The sequence below is a fragment of the Semicossyphus pulcher genome, unplaced genomic scaffold (assembly GCF_022749685.1).
Source record: "Semicossyphus pulcher isolate SPU_LCO1_2020_fin unplaced genomic scaffold, fSemPul1.0.p SCAF_12, whole genome shotgun sequence".
NCBI classification, from domain to species: domain Eukaryota; kingdom Metazoa; phylum Chordata; class Actinopteri; order Labriformes; family Labridae; genus Semicossyphus; species Semicossyphus pulcher.
Genome location: NW_027211626.1, coordinates 22,126,402 through 22,143,623, shown reverse-complemented (window position 1 = coordinate 22,143,623; position 17,222 = coordinate 22,126,402). Strand labels below are relative to the sequence as shown.

General features: G+C 41.0%; 1 protein-coding gene across 4 annotated transcripts in view; it reads right to left on the bottom strand.

Annotated features, from left to right (window-relative positions):
• Positions 1-17,222, bottom strand: part of LOC138588446 (echinoderm microtubule-associated protein-like 6) — a 90,774-nt gene that overhangs the window by 51,914 nt on the left and 21,638 nt on the right. For all 4 annotated transcript variants that reach the window (XM_069658576.1, XM_069658575.1, XM_069658577.1 and 1 more), the window contains exons 2-6: positions 10,536-10,695; positions 7,784-7,882; positions 7,627-7,695; positions 6,251-6,436; positions 5,792-5,927 (exon numbers count right to left, since the gene is read on the bottom strand). In XM_069658576.1, coding sequence (XP_069514677.1) covers positions 5,792-5,927; positions 6,251-6,436; positions 7,627-7,695; positions 7,784-7,882; positions 10,536-10,695 — 650 coding nt within the window. The remainder of the gene's footprint in view (positions 1-5,791; positions 5,928-6,250; positions 6,437-7,626; positions 7,696-7,783; positions 7,883-10,535; positions 10,696-17,222) is intronic.

Sequence of the window (17,222 nt, the reverse complement as noted above, 5' to 3'; positions counted from 1 at the left end):
CATTACTCCACACTCCACAAAGCACTGGTTACTAACCTGAATCAAAGCACTAAAGTTATCAAATAAATTAGGTTAGAAAGTAAAAACCAAACACTCTTTTAAAACACTGCCTACCTCACCTACCTGCGCCACATCTCTAAGCCTGCTTTGTCCACACAGACAGCGTGTCAGCTGCAGAGCTGCTGCTGCCAGCCCTGTCCCTCCCTCTCTATGTATTTTGCCTTTAATTTCATTTAATTAATGTAATTTGTATTTTTCATATATGTTTTGACAGAAATCTGAAACAGATACAATAAGTCTAAAGTGACATAAAAGTTGGAATATTTCTGGTGTGGCGAGACATTAATTCTCCAGTTGATTCATTGCTGCAGCGGCTCTGCTCAAGCTGCTCACATGGGCTGTGTGGCCATTCAAAACCTGTTAATAGGTGCAGAGATAAAAGGATCTATGACACAAACACGCTGCTCAGACAGGCAGTTTGGCCCAGGCACCAAGAAGCATAAAATGGAAATAGTTAAATAAAGTGCAAGTACAAAAGCTGTGGACCCTATCACTCACACTGAAAATGCATTAGGAAGAGATTTCTACATGGCTCTTAGTCTTGGTACCCTCCTGGTGTAACAAAACAATTATTTAGTGTTCAAAAGAAAAGTATTACATTATTTAACATTCAGAAAATACTAATTAATTTTTGTTAAGACAAGATGAAGTAACACACACCCACGCAACCACACACACACACACACACACACACACACACACTTGTTTCCCTCTTCACTACCTTGGATCCTCGCCGTCACACTCTTGTTCTCCACCGTCTAAAATCTAATTAGCAGAGCCGTTCAGCTCTGCCGTGCTCACCATTTAGAGCGCCTGCTGTCGCTGGTGGCATGAATCAGCGTGTGATGTTTCCGGTAACTTTGTTAGAAACTTCTCCCTGAAGGTTCACGAGCCCAAGAAACCTGATACCAGAGGAGTTTATGAGGAAATCTGGAGATAATTGGGAAACAGCTCTTGCACCGTAAGCGTGGTGCAGGGAGGATTGTTTAAAGGTGATGTCAGAAGTGTTTAAAACAGCCAGAGGGCAGCAGTGAGGAAAACTTAACAACCACTTCTAAAGCACCCAGAGGACAAACATGTCATACAGAACAGACGTTTTCTCTTGCTCCTGTGAAACCCTTTGATCCATGCAGTGGTTTGGTTTATTTGGGGCTGGGAAGCTCGGCTGCAGGTCCCTCTAGATTTATCAATTTATTCTTCTTCTTTGTCTTTGTCTTCCTCTTCTTCTTCCTCCAAAGGAAATCTGCCTTTCTATGCATAAAAATAAACCAAACTTTGCTCATGGGTCCTGGCCTATGACTGTCAACTGGATTATTGGCTCACAGCCCTGATTGTGATACTACCTTTATTAAGGTAAAAAGAAAAGTATATGTGCTACAACTTTACAATGAATACCCTATGTGGCCCAATAAAGCAGAAATGTTAAGATGGTTTGAGTTGGTAGGAATTATGGAGTCAGTTTTTGTAAATTAAGGCCAAAATGCCTCACAACATCTTCAGACTGACCTCAAAAATACAGATTTTTGATGTATTACAAAATTAGCCCAAAGAGCAACTGTTTTTCCAGTGTCTCAAACAGCTACTGCAAACATAAATAAATCTCAAATCTTTATGGAAAATGTCTCAAAATGTTGATGTCATGGTAGATGGTTGGTAAGTTTTAAAATAATTGTTATTATCTTCATGTGAGCCAGTGCCGTCAATGGAAAAATAACATCTTTAAGCATGAGTTATTTCACTTATAGAGAGGAGCACAGACATCTCTTAGTTGTCTGTATGAAGTACACAAATTCTACACTAGAATAAATTAAAATATTCAACACTAGTTTGCATGTTAAGTATGTCTTAAAATAAGAGCTTTCATCACAACCCTGGAGGGCGTCTTGGTCTTAGTGTGCCAATGGAGGCAAGGTCTCCTGGCTAGTTATTTATTCTTTAGTTAAACTCTATTTATAGATCGCCTAAAAATGTAGTATCTGTAAGCATGGGGCCAGATTTTAGTATGGGAAGTGTTCTGGTTAGTAGCCTATGCTAGTAGCTCAAGTAGTATTGATCAGTCACGTCTCAGCAGGCTTTGGTTGCTTGCAGGACAAACAGTCCATGTGGAGAGCAAAAAAGGGCAGAAACAGTCCGACGTAACGCCATCCTGAGAGAAAGGAAGACAGTGATCGCACCAGAGAAATGATGCCCATAAAGTTTTTTCTTTCAGAAAATTCAGCAGGGACCTAAATAGGGTTACTAGTGACCTGATCTACCAAACAACGGCCCTGAAAAACATCAAAATAAAAGCATTCAGTACAAACAGGGGGACTCTCTTCACAGAAATGCAAGATCTGGCTTTTAATTCGAAAAGCATCCTGGAAGTGTTAACTTCCGTGGCTGACATGCACTGCTCAGGTGGGCAGTCTTAGCACACGTCATATCTCAACTCCAACTTACTCCTATAAAGTTGTCAGTCAGATTGTAAACAATGCAGTGCACGATAAAGGAAGAGTTGCCTGGAAGGCCTTATCGCTAACTGCTGGCTTCACTGGAATGCCTGAAAAGTTAGCTGTCACTCACAGAAGTTATATCGTTGTCAGACGATGGCCGATGGGTTTCGAGATTATTCTTTAGTTATCTTTATGTTTCATGTCTTGTGTTTCCTTTTTTTACTCACCCTGTGTCTCTTTAATCAAATCCTCCACTTCCTGCCCTCCTGTGTTTCCTGCCAGTGTGACTACCTGTCCTGCCCTCATGTGTTTCAGCTGTCCTTATTGTCTCCACTCCCCTGGAGCATATAGTCTCTGTGTTCCCCTCTGCTTGTGCCAGTTCATCTTGATCCTTTGTGTCAGTGTCCAAACCTTCCCTCATGTTCCCAGTAGGCATTGATCTCACTGCGAGGCGCGTACTTTTTTCTTCCAAAGGAGACTACACTAAACCAGGCTCGTGGTAAGTCCTATAGAGTTATCTAAGGCTAGCAAGCCCTTAACCTAGTGTTGCATTAGGCTTGGAGATGTGACCTAGACTTCCCCGGGCGAATGGAAGCTTTCCTATCTGGGGGTTATTTGCTGTTGACTCACCGTCAGGCCGTTCGTATTCCCCGCGACCAGCTCACTCAGCCCAGGCGACTCCTCTGAACACCTGTCGGGTGCCAGTTGGCCAACCCGCTCTTCTTTATACTTCAGTTTAAAAGGTGTTTCCAGAGATGTCTTGCCTTGGGCATCTTCTATGTTGTTTGTCCAAACCACTCAAAACCTCTCTCCCAATGTGTGACTAAAATCGACTAATGAGTCGATGCCACCACCCCCTACTTTCAGTGGGGGTCAATGTCAGTTCTGACCCTGCCTCCTACCTACCCAAACCACATCTATGTGTAGAAGACCTTCATCAATAAAGCACTACAGCTTATCATAACGCTCCCCTCATTTGTATGCTTTTATTCTGATGAGTTTCGGGGCAGTTGTTTGGTAGATCAAGTCTCACGTAAGTACATCATATCAATAATATAAATCAGGTTACGGACGTTATTTGTTCTGGTGCGACCTCTCTTTTCTTCCTGCATACAACTAAAGCCTTCTGATACGTGATTGGTTAATACTACTCGGACTACAAATGGAAACCACTTCCATGAATGTCCCAAAAAATTTAGTTGGTCTTAGGGTTTTTCAGTGTGGACCAAAGTGGTCAGTGAAACCTTCACACCTCCTGCCTCGTACGTCCTAACATCCTTCAAGACGAAGCCATCAGCTTTGGAGCATCATTTACCTCCGGCACTCTAAACTTCCTCTCTGACAGGTGAAGGAGTAAACCTCCCACCTCCTCAAACTTCTCCAAAACGAGGACATTTCCAACTGTGACTCTGAACGTATATGACAAAACCCCCACCTCCTTCCTTTGGTCTCATCTTTGCTAACTTTCTCCTCAGAAATCTTCAGAGAGGAGACATTATAAAAAAGGAGGCCGGGGGCTTAATGGTTCTCCCCCGCAGCCTTTCCTAAAGAAATACTTCATCTCCACCTCCAGCTGGGGAACGGCATTTAGGGGAGAAAAACGAGGAGGGGTTCAAACATTCATCACCTCTGGGTTCTCCCAAAATCAGGTCATTTCTCCTCTTCTGCTAAAACTTTCACTCCTCTGCTCTCCTCCTTATTGAAAACTTCTCTTCAAAAACACGCTCAGATGAGAGAGAAAATGAGGTCATCTATCTGCAACCTTAGACGGAGATGACGATAAAACTCTTCAAACAGAGGAGAGGTGAAGGATTGAAGCTTTCTGCATTTTACTGAAAAGGAGACTGAGGCGCTTCAACCTTCAGCTGACAAAAGAGTCTTCGGTTTGAAAACGACCTTTTCTCTTCTATTCAGATGGGAGTCGAGTTTGCCTTTAGAAAAGAGATATGTGATATTTAAGCTCAGGGGGTTTAAATGAAGTTAGGAGAAAAGGCTTATAGAGAGAGTCAGAGGGTTTTCAGTGGACATGGAGACAGAAAGGCCACAGCGCTCGTTAACAGAAGATGCTCAAACCCACACAACTGATGGTTTGTCCAGTCCGGGTCGTTGTGCGAAGCGAGTGTGTGGTTGTGTGTTCAACTTCACAGCTGAGTTACTGTTACTTTAAATCATGACTTCCCTTCCTTTTTATGTATAGTTTCCGGTACGAACCGAATTTTAACCCAAAGCTTGATAGATATAAAGAAGTAGGTTGGGTGCTTAAACATAATCAAACTGTTTTAAAATGTGAACCTTATTGTTGTCAATGTGTTGGAGAAGGTACAGTAATGTTAGCCTGTAATAATAAGTGATCACCTAGCTTACTGGTAAGTGCAGTCTAAACCATTCTCATGGTAGTGACAACAACTGCTAACCGACCATGTAAAGGTGTGAATGCATCAGAGGTGGTTTCATTCAGAGAGAGACAGCTTTATATGACGGAGGGAGGGAATGGAAAGAGAGAGAGACTAGTCCGTACTCTCTACATAATGAGTTCACTGTAGTTACTATATACTGCACTATGTAGTGAGTAGTGGGTGATGTCAGACACGGCCCAGGAGAGTGAAGAACTGCATGAACTGTATCTGATAGTGTGTATGAGTGAAAGAAAACCATTCTAATCTAACAACGAACCATTGGTAACTTAAATATATATGTATTTCCAACAGTAGTCATTTAATGTAGCAATTTTTAAGTACATAGTTCATCATTTTCAATGATCAGAGATATACTTTAAATTTAATATACAGGCCCATAATGCATAAAATGTCAAATAGAGGTTGTTCATCTGAAAATTCCTTCCAAATCCTGTGTCAGCCTCTATATAACGATACCATCCACCCATCCATTATCTATACCTCTTATCCTGTTCAGGGTCACGGTGGGGCTGGAGCCAATCCCAGCCGTCAAATCCACTTCGTCCAAACTGCGATTCGAACTAGGAACCTAGCTGTGAGGCAACAGCGCTAACCATGGCGCCGTGCAGCCCACAATAAACCATTGGTAACCAAATTACCCAGAGAAGGAGCCCAAAAAGTCCCCAGTGTCCTTCCAAATCCTACAGCAGTGAAGTCATCCACATCTATATAACAATCCCAGATATATAAATTAGGTCTGTAATAGATTACTGTTTCAAAATGGCATGCAATAATAAATAATCTCACCAAGGGCACCAAAAAGGCCAGAGACACCATACTTACTTAATATAGTACATAAATAATCAAAGCTCGTGGAGAAGATTGCTTGCACTTGTTTCGTACCTTTGTATCCCTGCTCGGCCTCTCGCAGGTCGATCTTGGTGATCGGTTTGAAGTCGACGTCCCACAGTCGGACACAGCCGTCTCTGCCTCCTGTGGCAAAACCCTCCTCACAGGAATACATGCTGAATATGCCAGCCTGCACGTGCGCGCACACACACACACACACACACACACACACACACACACACGGACACAAACATATGTTCACATATCTACGTCATCAAGCTTTACACCAGTATGTCTTGCTTATGGATAGTATATATTTTTGGATCAAGACTCCTGTTAGCCGAAGTGGCTCTGAACTGAGTCGATTTTTATGCACCTTTATTCCCTATAGGCTTTTTTGGTAAAAACAAAATACAGTGCAGTAGTAGTGGTATCTGTAAGTGCTAAATCAGAGATCGTCTTTCTGGCCCTCCCTTGATGTAAAAGTTATCATTGAGCAGGTATGAGACTCACCCCGTGAGCCGCCTGAACTGTTCGTATCAGGTTGAGTCCCTTCCAGACGTAAATGTCCCCGTTGAGCGCTCCAGAGTACGTGATGTCATCTTTGGCAGACGCCACACACAGGATGGTCTGCAGGTCGCCCGTCTTCCCGAAAATCCCTCGCTTTGGACTGAGAGCGTTCCCACACAGAGACCAGAACTACAGAGAGAGAGGGAACACATACGAGCCCTTTCAGACACAGAGTACGAAACATTGCTGGTCACTTTTATTAGAATACAGAAACAGTGAACTTCACATCACCAAGTTTTTCACAGTAAACAACAGGCCTCTAATTTAATAATTTGGGTGTTAAAGCAGCCTTTATTTATACAGCTGGATTTGATCAGAGTGGCAGTGGATCATAAAATTGGTATAATTTGGCTAAGTTGCGAAATATAAAGAGAGAAAAGTAGAGGGCTAAGAACAGAGCCCTGAGGTACTCCAAATTTAACATTAGAACATTTGGATGCAGTTAGTTTTTGGAATCACTCGTCTTAAGGCTTCTTCTTCTAAGTTTGGATTCTCTTGGCTGTTTGTTGAGGGGTTTTCTGCCCATACACATATTCAAGACTGTCAGACTGTTACTGTGGTTATTTGAGGGATTTTACCTCTGATGTTCTGACTTAAAATCAACTTAAAAACCTAAAGAACTTTCTTTTTAATTAATCTGATCACTTTTATTCTCTTTATATAGAGGAGATCATGAGCGAGAGAATAAACTTGCGCCTCAGGAAAAAAAAGCTTCCTCCTCTACTTTTGACAGCTTAGGCTACTTTTTAGATAATCGTAAGTGATCCTGTGTGGGTTGAGAAATCCTCCTTCTTCTTAAGCTAAATAAACTGTTAAACCTTCCTCCCTCTCTGCTCCCTGCAGCCTGATCTCACAGAAATAACCTCAACAATGTCAATGCAAAGTGCAGAAGAAGATAGTTTTTCTAACACTTGCGTTCTGTTGTGAAACAGTCACAGTTTGGTGAGGCACAAACGCAGCTATCACTGTTCAGCTTTAAATAAGTAGCCATGTCAGAAAAGGTATGTGACAAAGATAATGTAATATTGTGTATTTTCAAAAATTAAATACGTAAACACTGACGTTTGGTTTCACAACGGAGTCAAACTCCAGTAAATGACTGAAAGTCCTGTGTTTGTTTGAGCCTGTCGTGTAGTATTTTCACAGAGGTGTATAAGTACTTTTACTTTAGTGAAAAATCTGAACACTTCAACAAGTAAAGGGTTAAAATGTATAGTTACCTACCTGCGTTATTCTAAACCATTTTATTCTGAACTGGTGTTTGCAACTGGTTTCACCATGAATGCATCATGAGAATCAGTATTCCTGCTGTGTGTTACCTTGATGTGTTTCACTCCACAGCTCACCAGACGGTGCTGCTGAAAGGGATCCCAGCAGATATCAAAGATCTGGAGGGAAGAGGAGATGTTACCATACACACACAGGCTGTGTATCACACACACATACACACACACACACACAAACACACACACTCACCCTGTCCGAGTGTCCGGTAGCTGTGGCCAGGATCTTCCCTCTCTTCCACTCCCAGATACACACGGTGTTCTTGGCATCAAGGCCGACGGAGGCCAACCGCTAGAGAGAGAGAGTGAGAGAGAGAGAGAGAGAGAGAGAGAGAGACAGAGAGAGAGAGAGAGTTTACTTTATATGGCAGGAGTCACAGAAAAAATGTAAACAAAAAAGGTCTTCTTCAGTCGAACCAGAAGTAAATACTGTGATTTTCTTTTATATTTGATTTATGAAGGATAATATGTCTTGTGACGCCTTTTACAGACTATCCAACTCAACTTCTGTCTGTGCTTTAGTTGGTGTTTTTTTAACATTAGCTTGTTGTTGTTGTTGATGTTGTTTTAGCTAATTAGCATGTATCAATGCTCACACTTAGCATACCTGACTGTACCTGACTTAGTTGATTGAATGTCTCATTAGCCCTGGATATGCGCTGTATAACATTGATAACTTAGCCTTTGCTAACACCTCTATACAGCTTCAGCCTCTCCTTCAAATATGGTCTCTTCTGGCTCCAAAAAAAACAGATTTAAAACTGACAAACTAATTATATTGAGTTAAAAATAAGAAGAAGGTGTATTAAATCTAACTCACATAGAGTTTCAATTATTTTTCTGGATCCGCATCCTGAGCTAGTATGTTAGCTAGTACGTAGTGATAAGACTCTCTCAGTCAAATATGGTGCTTGTGCAGTTTGAGGAAATATCATCCTCTGACACTACTCCCAATTTCTTTCAGAAGATAATTAATAGTTTTATTGGCATAATGTCAAAATTTACTAATTTAAAAGCCTGTTCTGTTCTTTTTCTCTCCCAAATGAACTCAAAGGTTGACCAACCAGAACTTCTGCAGCTCTGAATGTGAATGATCTGAACAGCAGCGAAACATAAATAAAACGTGTTTCAGGATCAGAAGAATATTCTGACTCTGTGCTCCTGCTTCATAATAAATCAGCGGCACCTAAAGCCCGAGCTCTTGATTTATTATTAAGGTGGATTTATGATTATTTTATTGATTCTGTTTACTTTGATTTACTCTGAGTTGTCCTGGCCAGAAGCAGAAACTGCTGAAACAACAGCTTGGATCATTTACAGTCACGTCCCTGCTCCGGCTGTTTGTGATTCATTTGTTTTTTAACAAATGGGCAAAAAGGAAAATGTCCACAGAACCACAGCCGAACCAAACTTCATGCATTTTAGTGTCAATTCTGAAAGCATGAATGTTAAATGCCATGACATTTAGATACATTTTAGGACGCTCACTCCTTTTATGCTAAACAACTGACATATTAGTTGATGAGGCAGGTGATCACATGCAGAGCGCTCCTCCTCACACTTCTCCTGGCGGCCATCTTTAATCAAAGCAGCACACACTGTGAGTGGAAATCAGGGCAGTAAGCTCTGATAGAAGCTTTACATTACGGGCATTTAGATGAAGTTACAATGATGTTTCATTGGTATTCTACTGATTGCGATGTTGCGTCTTTAAAATGCTTCACATCTAGCAAAGTAAGCTAAAAGGTTAGCAAAGTCAATCAAAATAATTGATCAAAGTATTGAAAATGTGTCATAATTAAGACTGTGAAAGAATCTGACATGTTTTATGCATTTTTTAACCGCCAAAAACATATTGATCAAAAACAAATTCTGAATGCAAAACATGAACATTAGTGATTTCTTTCATTAGTGATTTGTTTTTTATAAATGCTATTTTTCATAAGCAGAATGCAGAGATGTGTAGATATTTTAATCTGCAAAAGAAAACAGTGCTTTATTGGCATTTTGTCTTATTTTGATGCCATTTTTTCTGTATCTTAAAATTCCTTATATCCCTAAAATCTGAATTAAATGTTATGTCTCTTGATATTATTGGTTAATTTGTTTAAACAGGATGATGCAAAAAGTTCCTGTTTTCACCTTGAGGTCAGTTTTAAGAGGGTTAGCTGTGATTTGTCTTTGTAAACACGCTCCATTCTGCAATCAATGTCCTTGACTGGAAAACAGTAGTATGTCACTCCTGCGTCTCTCACAGGGTCGTTCCTTTCAGACGGAGGAGCGCAATGCACACTGGGTGTTGTAGGAATATAGAATGGACAAAACCACGAGCTGTTTGTACAACTTTCTCCACAGCTATGGCGCCAATTTCAAATATCATTGCTTCTATTGATCACAGAGAACACCAGCTTTGACTGACAGCGGCTTCTTCCAGGGGAGAATTGCTCCTTTAATACATACGTGTCCTTCCTCTGTGTTGCGGTGTGTGTAGTTGTGTCCCAAGTGATGGACAGCCATAATCACCATCAGTGTTACACTTTGTCCTTTCCAATCAATCTTTCCCGTCCTACCCCTTCCCCACTCTCACTGTGTGTGTGTGTGTGTGTGTATGTAGTGTGAGTGTGTGTGTATAAAGCACTATTCTTCTATGACCTTTAGGTTGATACACGAGCGTCCTTTAATGACAAAAACCATCTGTTGGACACACACAGCAACAGAGGTCGGCTGGTTGAATCACATTATGCATCATTAATCATGTCCACTGTGTGTGTGTGGGGTGTATGTGTGTGTGTGTGTACGAGCTTATAAGTAGATTTCCTATTCTGTTTTTATTTGTTCAAAATGACAAAAAACAGAGTCCACACTTGTTCAGTTTAGGATGAGAGTCCACTGTTGGTAGGGTTGGCAAATGTGTGTGTGTGTGTGTGTGTGTGTGTGTGTTTCACCTGTCCGTCAGCGCTGAATGCGAGGCAGGCGATGCCATGCGTGTGTCCGTCGCGCAGCAGAGAGACGGTCTGTGCGGTGAAGGAGTCCCACACACACACGTAGGGATCCTTCCCCACCTGACCCGTCGCCACCAGGGAGCGCTCAGGGTGCAAGGCCAGGCTGAGGGGGGCAGGAGGGGGAGGAGAGAGGGGGGAGGAGGAGGGGTGAAGGGAGGACAGAGAGAAAAAATAAACATGTTAACATTTCTCTGTCTGTCTGTAAAAGTACAAAAGTGTTGAGTATTTTTCCTGTTAAGTTTTTGCATTTCATTTATTTTAGTGTTCAGTTTAATTTCCTGTTTGTCATTCACACTTCTGTCTGGTAGTATTTGTTCTACTTCCTGCCTTTCTGTCTTTTCCCTCCTGTGCGACTGTGTCGTCCTTATTGTTTTCATCTGTTCCTCGATTGTCTCACCTGTGTCTGATTAAATGATCAAATTCCCAGTGTACCTTCTGGAACTTGCCACTTTGTTTTGTGCAAGTTTATTTTATACCTCCTCTCCTTGGACTCCAACCGTTTTCTCCTTTTTGTTTCAACAACGTCATCTCATTGTCTGCTACTGGGTCCTCTCCCTTTGTAATTAAAAGCTAAACGTAACTCAAAAGTACTTTGAGAACATTTATCAGCAAAATGAAATCAAAGTATCGAAGGTTAAATATTCATATGCAGAAACCAAAACCCTTTAGATTATTTTGAACGATGTTACTTGTGCGCTCAGTGAAGAAACCCCTCCCCTTGTGCCCTCATCCCAATACTTATAATTGACCTACCACATGACCTTTAGTGGTCACCGCAACCCCCAAAATAGAGAGAGAAGGATAGAGAGAAGAGTTTGTAGAGAGAGGTGTGTTAGAAAGAAGACGGGGAAGGCAGAGCCAGGGTGACGTGCCCTGTCCGGGGCTAGGGGGTAACACTAGCCCTAAGCCAATACTACCTACCCTACCACATGGCTCCTAATGCTCCTAATGCCTAATGAGCTGCTCAGGTGGAGTGATTTTCAACTACTCTGTACACAGTCAGTTAGCTTGTTTAGTCCAGTGGTTTCCAGCCTTGGCAGAACCGAGCCCCTCCAAAGGGTCACCAGTTGAATCTGAGCGGTTGTCGGATGATTCAAGCCGCTCCCAACTCCTGCAACTTTTTGGGCCTATGCTTCAATCTAACCTGTTTTTGTATCTTATCTTTGTGTAGGATAGAAACTACATGCATCTATAAATAGATGAGAGAAAATATGCAAAACAGCAACATGTCACACTTCTTAAATCATCGTTACGAGACACTTTTTATGAAGCTGTCTTCTCTCCCCTCTTTGTCTCTCTCTCAGAGGGTCAGTGTGTGTTCTCCTTTACAAAGAGCCTGCTATAAATACACTCACTGCTTAATGGCATCATTATCAACACACACACACACACACACACACACACACACACACACACACACACACACACACACACACACCGAACACAGACACGCACAGTCTCCTCTTCGCTCTGTTGATGGTGTAATGATCCCTGATGCTTGAAGTGTGTGTGTGTGTGTGTGTGTGTGTGTGTGACCTTGGCTGTTCTCCCTCTCTCTTCAAAGGACCAGATGTGACACTAACAGATGTTAATAATCGTTTACTGTTTGTTCATCAGTCTGGTGTCTGAGATAAAAACTGGGAAATAAAAGTCACAGGAAACTACTTGGTGTGAGTGCGTGTGTGCGTGTGTGTGTGTGCGTGTGTGTGTGTGTGTGTGTGTGTGTGTGTGTGTATGTGTGTGTGTGTGCATGGAGTCAGTAAAGGTCACTGTTGCTGGCAGTGTGAAACATGAAGAGACTGTGTTTTAAATAAAAGCAGACTCATATCGAACAGAAATAGAAACAGGTGTGTCAGCCACAAAGCCTCCATTGATCTCTGGGGTGCTGTCTGCTCTGCACGCACACACACACACACACACACACACACACAATTGCACACACACACAGATACCCTTCGACATTGACTCTCTTCCTCAACCTGCCAGCCAATGAGCCTGCTAGCTGCCGCGGTTGCCATGACTACCACATCGCCAAGGGCACGGGAGCTGAGGATTGAGCATGACAACTGTGGAGTCAAGGTCAAACATCACAACACAACACACACACACCTGAACGCACCTCACCCTCTGAATCATTCATCTGATGCTTTGATTGTGTTTGTCAGCTCGTCGGGACTTTTATTTTGAAAATATAAAGATGTTTTTTTTATTTGTGTGTTTTATTTACATTCATGTCATTCAAAAAAATCAACTAAAGACACGTTTTTATCACTTTGTCCACCATTACTTCTACACCTATACTTCAGGTCTGCAACTGTTTACTGCTACTATAGGTCTACTACAGTAGCAGTAGTATGACTACTACTGTAAGTACACAGCCTCATTTTAAACTTCATTATAAAAAGTTCACAACAAAAGCATCATAATCAATGACCTAACAAAGGAAGACAACATGAAATAAAAGAATAAACACAGCAGAGACAGAACAAACACATTTTTCATGCTTTAGATTTGTTTTAATAAATGATGCATTTATGACAACAGATTCAAATATTTATGTGTATTTCAGCTGAGAGCCTCGACTGTTTCACAAGTTCAAAGAACAGTTGAAGGACCCCATCGCTTTTTATCTGGGAATGCTTTGTAGCTTTTAGAAAAACAAATCCTTCAACAACATAAAAAGCGGCGCACTGTTTTTCATACCAAACAATGCAGCACTTGCACCGGCCAGCTTTAAAACCACTGTAACCGCTCATAACAGCAGCCTTAAAAATGGACCAAACACTGACAAATGGAGGGGCAGTGAAGTGAACGCGTCTACTTTCCCTCCGTCTTGCTCTATACCAACAGCCAGCTAGCTAACATCTCTTTTGCGCCCTGTTGATGCAAACCACATAAAGGTCCTTAAAGTTATGTAGTTCTTTGTGTAGTATTTGGTTTAGAAATGCCTGTAGATATAGATCATGTAGTATTTATACAGGACTTAACACACCCAACTCCTGTCTCCTCCTCTTTCTCTCTTCATCTGTATACATGTGTCACATTCATGCATGTTACTAACTTTCTATCTTTTCGGGAGCTTTTGCGCGCCCTTGTCTCGCAGGTTCCTGCTGCTGTGGACCTGCTTTACTCCAACTGCTACAACTGTTAATATCAGTCATACTTATCATTATTGCAGCTGTTAATGCTAATATTAGGCCTGTTTGACTTCAACTGCTATTATAATTCATACTTATATTATCATTACTACACTTGTTTTTGCTAATATTACACATATTTCCACAACTGTATTATAATTGGCATTGTAGCCATGAGTCTGTATTATGTGTTGTTGCTGTTCTGTTTGTTTGTCTCTATCCATCTCTCTCTCTCTGTCTATCCCTCTTTCCCACTTTTCAGCCCATCCAGTCGAGGCATATGTTCAACATGAGTCTTCCTTGCTAAGTGCTGCTCATGGTGGATTCACATTGGGTCTCTGTAAATAATATAACAAAGAGTAGGTTCTAGACTGCTCCTTATGTAAAGTGGTGAATAATTGCCACTTTACAATAATAGTTCATGTGTTTAAAGTGGAATATGATATATCAAAGAATAAAGATTTCCAGTTTCAAGCAGGTTATTTAAAATGTGAAAGAAAAACATAAAAGCAAAACTAATATTTTCTTTTTACACACCGATGTGAGACTGCGTTAAAAAGGGACAGAGACTAGACAAGAAGTGACATCAGGTGTCTCAGAATACCAGGTTGACCTTTTTTTTAATCACAACCAAGCTTTCACTTCTATCAAACCCAAAACGAGCAGAAAGAAGTCTGTGAAGGTCTGCACCAGTGTGACGTAAGGAAGAGAGTCAACGTGGAGAGTCAGGTCTGTGTAGGAGGGAGAGTGAAAGAGACGAGTATAATGGAGACGCTGAATGGAAGCCATTAGAGTGAAAGACACACACACACACACACACACACACACACACACTACATCATTTTATCTACACCCACAAATATGTTATGAAAAAGCGTTATCTTGTAGAGTTGACTCTCCACACAAACCTCACAGTCATCCATCAGATACGCTGACGCACATCAGTGGAATGGGTTCATATTTTTCTTTTTCTATTCATTTTTTAAAAAAAAAGCTTCTGTGTTGAAAAAAATGTCTCTTCAGGTTTTTGTGTACCTTCATCCATCTTTCAGAAAAGGACACATTTTCTATGAAGTCCACGTCTGTAATGGAGCTCAATAGAACAATAAAGAACCGTGCATCCTGATTGGCTGGAGGGTGTGCATTATGATCAGATAACCACACAGCTGAATTAATTCTCACAGGTTGTACAGACCATATTATATTTCAATACAATTCAGTCAATGCTATATAAGTGAACAACTAATATACGATCAAATGTCAACTTATAAATGATTTCAAAGATGAAGAAGAAACCAGGAGCCATATTTAAATGATCTACAGTGCAAACAGTCAACTACATTGTAACTACACAGATGCATTGTGCAGTAGGATTTAGCCCAAAGAGTCTACAGTCATGGTAGCCACTCTGTGATGCTGTTCTGAGGTGCAATGCTCCTGTTAGCTAAATGCTAAAAACATGAGCACGCTAACAAGGCCACAAGTATAATGATGCTAAACATGTTGATATTTAGCCGGTCTAATGTTTACAATGCTCACAACATTAATCTAGTATTTTAGCATGCTAACATATAGCCCTAAACCGGAACATAACTGAGGCTGATACATTATCGTTAGTTCTGCAGGTACATAAACAAAGTGTTGGACACATTACATGCTGACCTGATGATGCACTGAATGCAAAGTCAGAGGATCAAAGTTTTTACCATCAATTCTCAGGGAAACATGAACGTCTGAATCAATGCATCCAACAGTTGTTGAGATATTTCTTTCAGAAGAACCAAAGCATCATCGTGGTGTTAGAGGAAACTCAGTGGGTCATAAGTCACTAGGAGACACTGTCTGGGAACAAAGAGTGTCTGTACTAAATTTAGTGAACATCCAGGCGCACCTCCCCAGAGGGCGGAGGAGGCGTGTGAAGGGGGAGAGGGAGATGTGAGGCAAAGATACAGTGAGAGGTGAAAGGGACAGGTGCACGCTGATGTTCTAACATCAAAAGGATTTCAGCTGTTGTTTGGCTGCTTATTTGGAATTAAAATGAAAGTAATATATTATTATTAGTAGTAATATTAGTACTATTAGTAATATTAGCTAAACAGAATCAGAAATACTTTTACATTTTGCAGTGTTTTGGTTGATTCGAGCCGAGGCATACGGCCAATTAAATGTAATAAAGAAAGGATGCAGCTGTTTGCTCCAAATGCATCCTGGTACATGTAGGCACTGTTGGCGCAGCTCCACAAGCAGCAGAACACTGACTAGACATTTACATAAAATGTGGTAAAAATCCTTTTTTTGACATACAATAGAATAAAATGCCCAGTGATGTGAAGTCTCTCAGAGAGGATAATAAATTGTTTCGTTTTCTATCGTATCGAGTCGTGTCGTATTGTATTGTATCGTATCGTTTTGTATCGTGTCATGTCATGTCGCATTGTTTCATATCGTTTCTTTTTCTATCATATTGTGTGTGTCATACTGTATCGCATCGCATCGTATCGTGTCATGTCGTATCATATCATATCGTATGGTACCATATCGTATCGTGTTGTATCGTATCATATTGTATTGTTTTGTATCGTGTCATATTGTATCGTATCATGTCGTTTTGTATCGTATCATATCGTATGGTATCATATCGTATCGTGTTGTATCGTATCATATTGTATTGTTTTGTATCGTGACGTTTTGTATCGTGTCATATTGTATCGTATCATGTCGTTTTGTATCGTATCATATCGTATGGTATCATATTGTGTCGTTTTGTAACGTGTCATGTCGTATTGTATCATATCGTATGGTATCATCGTATTATATTGTATTGTTTTGTATCGTGTCGTTTTGTATCGTATCATATTGTATCGTATCATATTGTGTTGTTTTCTATCATATCATATTGTATTGCATTGTGTCGTTTTGTATCGTGTCGTTTTGTAGCGTGTCATATCGCATTGTCGTTATGTATCGTGTCATTTTGTATCATATCGTATTGTATCGTATCATATCGTGTCGTATCGTATCGTATCGTGCCGTATCATGTCGTGTCGTATTCCTGCAGATCTTTTCTTCTTATGTTGTGATGCATCTGATATCCTGTTTTCCCTTTTGGTCCTCCAAACTCCTCCTCTCCAATCATCCTATTAACCATAAACTATACTCTCCTTCCTCCTCCTCCTCCCCCTTCTCGGATGTAAAAAAAAAACATCCTTCTGTCTTCTCTTCTTCCCTGTAAGTTTCTGTTGCTGCTCTTTTCCTTTAACCTGTTTAAATGTTTCTATTTTCCTTCCATGTGGCCGCCTTTACTTCCCACATCTCTGACTCTGTCCATGACCTTGGGACAAACAGCCATCTGTGTGTGTGGAAACAACACCAGACAGGTTAAACACACACACACACACACATGCACGCGCACACACAAACACATTCACCCTGCCAGTCTATTATTAGCAGCTGTTAAAGCCCAGCTTCTATAAATAGGTTAGAGGAACTCCAT